The sequence below is a fragment of the Hevea brasiliensis genome, chromosome 9 (genome assembly GCF_030052815.1).
Source record: "Hevea brasiliensis isolate MT/VB/25A 57/8 chromosome 9, ASM3005281v1, whole genome shotgun sequence".
Lineage (NCBI taxonomy): Eukaryota > Viridiplantae > Streptophyta > Magnoliopsida > Malpighiales > Euphorbiaceae > Hevea > Hevea brasiliensis.
Window position 1 is genome coordinate 16,933,679 of NC_079501.1, and position 8,441 is coordinate 16,942,119.

At 33.2% G+C, this 8,441-nt stretch overlaps 1 protein-coding gene across 1 annotated transcript; it reads left to right on the top strand.

The window, feature by feature from the left end:
• Positions 1-1,668: 1,668 nt before the first annotated feature.
• On the top strand, positions 1,669-7,894 carry LOC110663563 (eukaryotic translation initiation factor 2 subunit gamma). The gene is made up of 9 exons (XM_058153184.1): positions 1,669-1,874; positions 2,428-2,556; positions 2,689-2,750; positions 3,480-3,592; positions 3,672-3,774; positions 4,029-4,256; positions 4,997-5,215; positions 6,202-6,462; positions 7,324-7,894. The coding sequence occupies exons 2-9, from the start codon at positions 2,451-2,453 to the stop codon at positions 7,624-7,626; spliced, it is 1,395 nt and encodes a 464-aa protein (XP_058009167.1). The 5' UTR covers positions 1,669-1,874; positions 2,428-2,450; the 3' UTR covers positions 7,627-7,894.
• Positions 7,895-8,441: the final 547 nt, after the last annotated feature.

The window sequence follows — 8,441 nt, forward strand, 5'->3', positions numbered from 1 at the left end:
GATAGATTCAAAACATATATAATTCAAGAAATATCTGTCTTAAATTTTCTCAAATCGTATGAGAGAATTAAATTAAAAAAATAATAAATAAGGAATGAATATAATTATCATTTGAATCAACTCTCTTGAGTTATACATAATATAATTTATTAAGAATTAATTATAAAATTAAATTTTAATTAAAAAATAATTATAATTTTAAATAAACATACACTTAAAGGGTTATGTTATTCTTATTCCCATAAAATAAAGAGTAGCAACAAGCTAATTTATTCCCGTAGGGCCATGTAAAATCTATATGCAAGTGGCTTAACTGTGACCGCCAGATAAATTTGGAGGGATGTGCGAATCTTACCAATCTGAAAAGTGGAGGGAATGGAGACATAGGGCATAAGATGCGTGGCAGGCTTGTCTTGGAAACGTACCGTCACCTTCCAGATTACAAGAAGCATCTTCACTTGACTCCTGTACATATATATATATATATATATATATATTTTTTTTTTTTTTTTGCTTTGTCAATAGTTGGATACAATAAATAATATTCTGATGAGAAGCTAATTACAATGGATACTACATTAAGCTAGCTCAACGCCTTTAATAATGAATTATGAATTTTATGATCTAAGCCTTGATGGGGACTAATGCTTTGTTTGCTTACCTACAAGCAAGACCAACCAATGGTCCCTGTCATCCAAAATATTTCTCCTTTATTATTATTATTATTATTATTATTCCCTCTGCCTTCCTCTTCCTTGTTTGGTATCATTTCTGTGTTCCATTTTCGGTTTTTAACAGACAAATCGGCCTTTGCAGATCAGCAGCAAAATAAGTCTCAACTTTTAAATGATCCAACTCAGAGGTCCAATCATGTGGACCAAGCCCAACGTTATTAATATGATTTTTAAAGCCCATGAACCCATGAAGATAAGCACTTGTAGCTGTTGTAGGCTTTGCTGCCAAAACGAATATCATGGTTACCCTTTTGGATACCGTTTTGGTTGAGGTTGTAAGGGTAAAAACAATATTTTTTTAGAATATTATTTTTTTCGATATTAATACAAAATTATTAAATTATAATAAATTTAATTTTAGATTATTTTTAATTAACAATATATAGCTAATGATGAAAACATTTTTCATGATTTGTTCAATATTCTTTTTATATTTTAAGCAAATAGTAATAGTCTATTTTGCTATACACTTTTAGCGATTTATTCATTTTTATTAATTTAATCATTAAACGAATTAAAAAGTTATCAACAAAACTAAAATATTAATAATTATAAAAATTCATGAAAAATATTATTTATAATAGTAAAATTTAAGACAAAATAATAATTTATTTCAAGTTTGCCTTTATTAATAAAGTTTTAAAAAAATTAAGAAATAAAGAGATATAAAAAAACTAAAATTTATAAACATTTCATTTATTTTCAAAATATAAAAATTTAAATATTAAATAATATAAAATAAAAATAAAAAAATCTTTAATATATATATATATATATATATATATATATATATATATATATATATATATATATATATATTAGAGCCAAAATATATCAAGGTTAAAATCTTGACATGTGGAGTTATATTTGCTTTAAAAAATCTTATATTTAATTTTATAAATTTATTTATTTATGTTTAGAAATTAACATTTTAATATCGCTTGATACGACATAACTATTAATGGTTCTGGATGTAAGATCAACAAACCCTAAAAACACTTTCTTCCCTCTCTTCGGCCCTCTCCCTCAAATTTTTCTCTCTCGAGCTGCTGAGTGCTGCGCCCACTTGCTGTCTCTGCTGGTCTCGCTGTTACTCTCTCGGCCGCTCGCATCTCTATCGGTGCAGCCGTTTTCTTTCAGGTACAGTTTCATCTCTATCCTTGCCTCTATCGAACTCAATCGACCCATCTCTGCCTCGCTCACTGTATCTACTCTTCCGCCCCATCGATTCATGTAGGCTCTATCAATTTCGGTCTTCTGATTCTAATTTTTTCTTTCCGTTACTGTTTTTTTTGCATATTTCAAGTGTTTCCCACACCCAATTAGCACATTTTGTCTGAGTGTATATTTGACTTTGCACTGTTCTTTTTTGGTTTTTAATTTCTTAATTTCTGAGTAATTAACTTCAACATTGCTATTTTTTGAATATTTTTTAGCTCATTTGCTTTTTGAGTAAATTTCTTTTCTGTGTTTTGGTTTAATTTCCATAGTATTTGGGTAGTTTTAATTGGGTTTGGATGTGTTCGTATAATTCTAATCATGTTTGGGATGGGCTTGGATGGTGTAGACGTGTTACATGTGTAGCGGATTGGGGTTCTGCTACCCTACCTGCTGCCCTCATTGGTTTTGTCTCTTGTATTCTGAATTTAAAAGGAGCTTGGCTTTCCTTCTCATTAAGAATTATTTGAAGCAGGTTGAACTTAGGATAGTAAAAAAATGTCGCGGAAAGGTTTGATGGAGCAAGACTTGAGTAAATTGGATGTAACTTTGTTACATCCACTTTCTCCTGAAGTCATATCTCGCCAGGCAACTATAAATATAGGTAATGTTCTGTCCATCACTGACTTGAATTGCTTGTCGTTGCAAATGTAATATTTGTCTGCATTTTTTGTGTGTATAATTAAGTGAATTTAATGATCAAGATTGAGTATTTGGGATTGGATATTTTTTGCAGGCACCATAGGTCATGTGGCACATGGTAAGTCAACAGTTGTGAAAGCAATATCTGGTGTTCAGGTAACTAGCTATTTTAACTGTTTTCTTGTATTTTGTAAAGTTGCAATATTTTATTGCTTAAAATTGCAATTAATTTCTTCTGTGGAGCATGTTGCGTTTATACTTCTGTAGTTCATGACTTCAAATGTCTAAGTTGCTTTTTAGAGTCTATTATGGAAGTTTCCTAGATTAGTTACTGCCTACAGTTGTGATTTAGCAGGCTACTTGTTAATTTTTATACATTCTTGGCATAAGATGTTATAGGTCCTTGCTGTTGTTGCAGTAGTGGTAGCGGGCAATGGTAAAATTCATTGAGAGCCGAGGGAGAAAGATATTACATCAACTTCAATGACATCGTCATCTATTTGAAAAAAAGGCATTGTAATACTACTGAGGCTAATGTGCTTGTGAAATGCCAAGAATACTTGTTCATGATTCGAAATTACTGAATTTTTTTGGTTCCTTTAGGAACTGACTCTGTTTCTAATAAAGGAGCTTCTACCTTACTTAGCAAGAATTCCTTTAGGAAAAACATGTTAAGTTCTAGCTTATGAGAAAGACGGTTCTCTTTCTTTGTTATAAATCTATGAAGCTTCGGTTATCTTTCCACAAGATTTGGTCAGTGCAGTTACTTGTTTGTGATTTTATTTTCTAGACATTATCTTAAATTAGAATCAAGCGTTAATTGAGGTAGTTCTTGCCTCTATTTTTAGGTATTAATAATTGCATTTTTTTACTATTCATTTGCAGACTGTTCGTTTTAAAAACGAGTTGGAGCGTAACATTACAATTAAGCTTGGATATGCAAATGCAAAGATATACAAGTGTGAAGATGAAAAGTGCCCCCGGCCTATGTGCTACAAGTGAGTTGGCATTTAGCTGGGTACCATGGTATCATTCTACTACCTTTATTTTGTTTTAATGTGAGAAATGTTATTGTAGGGCATATGGAAGTGGAAAGGAAGATAGTCCTATGTGTGATGTACCTGGGTTTGAAAACTCTAGAATGAAATTGCTGAGGCATGTGTCTTTTGTTGATTGCCCGGTATGTTGTTTAAGTTTGTGTTTTACACATAATACAATAAATACTGCTATGGTACTGCTTTCTAGTTCCTTTCCTAGCTTTTGACTTAAAATCTCAATTACTCCAGTATTGCACTGCTAATTGTGTAACATTTTTTTTTTTAATTTTTCTGGCTTTGACATTTTAATGGAAAAATGGGTTGGCGCTACTGTTATTATATTGTGTGGCTAGGTTTATTTACCCATTTATGTTACCTGTTCTTTGCTTCCATATAGGGTCATGATATTCTCATGGCTACAATGCTTAATGGAGCAGCGATTATGGATGGAGCATTGCTTCTCATAGCTGCAAATGAAAGCTGCCCTCAACCACAAACATCTGAGCATCTTGCTGCTGTTGAAATTATGCGTCTCCAGCATATCATAATCCTTCAAAATAAAGTTGATCTGATTCAAGAAAATGTAGCCATCAACCAACATGAGGCCATTCAGAAATTTATCCAGGTTTAGCATCTCCATGTCTTCCCAATCCCCTCTTTGTACATTTGTCTCATTGTTGAATATCTTTTTGCTAGCGCTTCAAGGCATGCTTTCCTTTTTTTATTTTCCCTTGCTCTTTTTCTATTGTGGTATTTTGTCAAATTTCATTTTTCATAAATTAGTAATGTTCATCTATTTATAATTAAACTATCAAAGTTTTAATTGCAATTTCAACTTTCAAGGGGGAAAAAGGCTCAAATCATAAGTAATTTAATGCCTGTGTACACATTAAATGCTTTTTATGTGGTGTTAGTAAAAATACATTATCATCCTTTTATCTAGCTATTTGGTAGCTTTTTTAGTGCAGCAAATTGGAATATAGTTTGATTATATGTCATGTGCGCTTCCCCCTTCCCCTTTCCCCCTCCCTCTCTTCCTTTTTCTTTTTTTGTGGCTAATGTTGTATTAAATTGCTCAGATAACTGTTTTGTGGAAATTAGTATCTTTGGGTTCTAAAAAAAAAGGAATTAAAAGAGCAGAAAATAGAAAAAGAGGATAGAGTATGCAATAGTCAATCATGCTAAGGTGTTATGTCATCACGAAAAAACATAAGGTTACATGCTATTTTCTTTTTATAAAGTATATGATATAATATGGAGTGTATGCTTTTTTTTTTTTTCTTTCCATTGATATGATATTAGATTATTAGATAGCAAGGGGAGTAAGATTTGAACCATATTGATTCTTGTCACATTTCTGTCCAGGGAACTGTTGCAGATGGTGCTCCAGTGGTGCCAATTTCTGCGCAGCTGAAGTATAATATTGATGTTGTGTGCGAATATATTGTGAAAAAGATCCCCATTCCAGAGAGGAACTTTATCTCACCACCTAATATGATTGTAATTCGCTCTTTTGATGTCAATAAGCCTGGGTTTGAGGTTGATGAGATAAAAGGTGGTGTGGCTGGTGGAAGCATCCTTAGGGTATGTTTCTTTAATGGTTTTGCTTGACATTGTTATCTCCTCTCGTCTTGCTCTTCTTTTTCATTTTTAATTTTTCTTATTTTCTTTTTATATCGCATACAGTTTGTATTTGGTTTATTTCTACGGGGAGTGTCACCATGCATTTTCATATGCTTTCCTGTCTCAGTAGGCTTCTTCATTGGACAGGTTTATGGAAGAATGTTAGGAAATAAATCTCTCTTGGGGGGTTGGGGCAGCTCGTGGGGGGGATGGGCAATTGGAATTTTTGTGGTTGTGTTTCATTAAAAACGATTGAGATTGTTGGCTAAACCTTGGTGTGGAAATTCTTGTCCTAGAAGCCAGTTTATAAGGCTCTTGTTTTGTCAGCTCAAAATGGTGATGAGCTTGTGAGTAAACGTTTTATTTATTTATTTTTGTTCAATTGTTTTAATGTAACAAGGGAACATTTTAGAAGGGATGGAAGAGAGGAGAGGAATTTTGTGGATCTTGATATACGGGTCTCTGCTGAAGTTGGGGAAGTGGATAAATTTGGATGGTGTCGATAAAGAGAGATGAAATTCAGTGTTATAAAATATCTCCAGAAGACTGTATTCTCATTTATAAATTATCTTTGAAAACATCCATACTTTGAGAACTGAAAAATAAAACTAATTTAGAATAATTTAATCTATCAAAAATTCGATTGGCATCCAAATAAAATACAATCTAATTCATTTTGCTGTGAAAGAAAATATTATGCAATAAAATTGGAAAGACATGTTACATCAGTATATATCTGTGGTAACCATCTATAAAGATGGAAAAAATCCCAAGTATACATGTCACCTGACGTGATGAATGATGAATAAACTCATGGTTCATAATGTACTTTGGAAAATGATTTGGAAACAATGTGCATTTGCATTCTGCAGTTTTCTGAGAGTGGAACTGTCCTTGATGTACATCATCATGCTTGAGTGCTTATATTAACAATCTGTCTTATGCAGGGTGTTTTGAAGGTCAATCAATTCATTGAAGTTCGTCCTGGGATTGTTGTTAAAGATGAGACAGGGAATATCAAGTGCACACCAATATATACTAAAATAGTTTCACTTTATGCTGAGCAAAATGAGCTACAATTTGCAGTGCCAGGAGGTCTCATTGGCGTTGGCACGACCATGGACCCTACCTTGACGCGTGCTGATCGGTTGGTGGGTCAGGTCCTTGGAGATGTAGGGTCACTCCCTGAAGTTTTTGTTGAGCTTGAGGTTAGTAGCTGATCCGGTGATAATGCTTTTTCTAGATTTTGAATTGTGTTTGGTATTTATTCTTCTGTGCTAATTTAAATATTTTAGGTAATGCATGTGTGAATGGATGGATGTACAAGCATGTGACCATGCATCCATATCCTGCCCCTTCCTTGCTTGGGTTGAAAGGGCTTTATTCTTTTTAACAGATGAATAGTTAATCCTGAAGTTTATTGCAATAGGGGTAGCCCTTGTTGCCAGTGGAACATTTAAAAGTAAATTTGTTGTTACACAAGAAACTTTTAGTGCTATTCTTGTTTGTTTCTATTATTCTATAGCCCACCTTCTCCTACATCTTATTTTGTTTTCCTTTTTGGATAGTAATTCCTGATTTATCCTATTCCTTCACTTGCTGTGAAAATCACTTACTTTGTTTAGCGATTGAAAATTTTGAAATTGTGAGATTCAAATTGGACTGTTTATACTTTTTCCTTTCATTGATTAGATTCATAGAATGTGGATTAAAATCCCATTTGGTGCAGATTTGAATTACTGTTTACTTGTAAAAATATTATTTCAAACCCACTTCGAATAAGTTCTCGACCACATCCAAAGATCTAATCTTCATTCATACATCTAATTCGTTAAATAATAGATTTTCATTCAAAGAATTTAAAATCTAATATCATATCAAAGAATCCAAATCCCTTCATTTGATGACAATCAGAAAGATTGACAAATATAGTGATTTGGTTTGATTAGTTGTCAATTGTGTGATGAGATGAATCATTCTGTTCAAACATAGCATCAAAACACTTGGTGGAGCAATTCCTAGACCTTTCCATTGTTCTTTAATGCTGATATTATTCTCTTATTACACAGGTGAATTTTTTTCTTCTTCGAAGACTTATTGGTGTGAGGACAAAGGGCACAGAGAAGCAAGGAAAGGTATCAAAGCTGGCTAAGGGAGAGATTCTGATGCTCAATATAGGGTCAATGTCAACTGGTGCTCGAGTTATTGCAGTAAAGAATGATCTTGCAAAGCTTCAGTTAACATCTCCTGTGTGCACGAGCAAGGGAGAGAAGATTGCACTCAGTCGAAGAGTTGAGAAGCATTGGCGTCTTATTGGGTGGGGCATGATTCAAGCTGGAACAACCCTTGATGTTCCTCCATGCCCACTTTGAGTGATCATAAGCAGGTGGGAAAAGAGCGGTTAAAAAAAGAACAAAGCATAACAGGAGGCTTTAATTAAGACGCGGGAAGGTTTTTTAAAAAAAAAAACTGCTTGGAATGACTTGTGTCCGGTGGAGAAAACATGTTTTCTTAATGGCAATTATTGTTCATGTTGTTTCATTTTTCATTTACACTCCAAGTTTTGAACATGAGTCGCTTCAATGGGTGATATGTACTGGGTTCTTAGTGAAAGAAACTAAAAGATGGCATTTTCATGAATCATGAAGCTTCTTGGTTTTTTGACTCGCAGTTCTATTTTCATGATATTATGTTAGTGTATTAAAGTCATGAAAGTCAAACTTAGATTATTTAAGTGGGTACGATTTTTCATTTACAGACTATTTAATTGCTTGTGCAATGGGAAAATAATTAAATCTTTTTATTCGTATAATACTTGTGTATTAAATTTAGAAATATTATGTGTTTCCAATTATTCATACTGGAATGCCAACTGTATTTCAAAATTCACAACAAAACCTTCGAACTTGAAGAACACCTAAAAATTGATCATTGGAGTCTATTTGTTGATCTATGCAAATCTAATGAATACAAATGGAAAAGCACAAACCGACTGATTTTTTCCCCAAATTTAACTGGAGAGGAATTTAGGTTCAGCAGTTGCAATGTAAAACATGAAAAGAGCTTTGGATGTCGATGTGTTCTTAAACCAAGGCCGAGCAGCCTTTTGCCTGCCTGGGAGATCAGACGAAAATCGGGCCATAAATTTATGGTGAGAAACCCACTTTGGTCCAATCACGTGGCCCAA

Coding starts and splice junctions, on each gene's coding strand:
- LOC110663563 (XM_058153184.1), top strand. CDS start 2,451: ATGTCGCGGAAAGGTTTGATGGAGCAAGACTTGAGTAAATTGGATGTA. Junction 2,751..3,479: donor AAGCAATATCTGGTGTTCAG/GTAACTAGCTAT, acceptor ATTCATTTGCAG/ACTGTTCGTTTTAAAAACGA. Junction 5,216..6,201: donor CTGGTGGAAGCATCCTTAGG/GTATGTTTCTTT, acceptor TGTCTTATGCAG/GGTGTTTTGAAGGTCAATCA.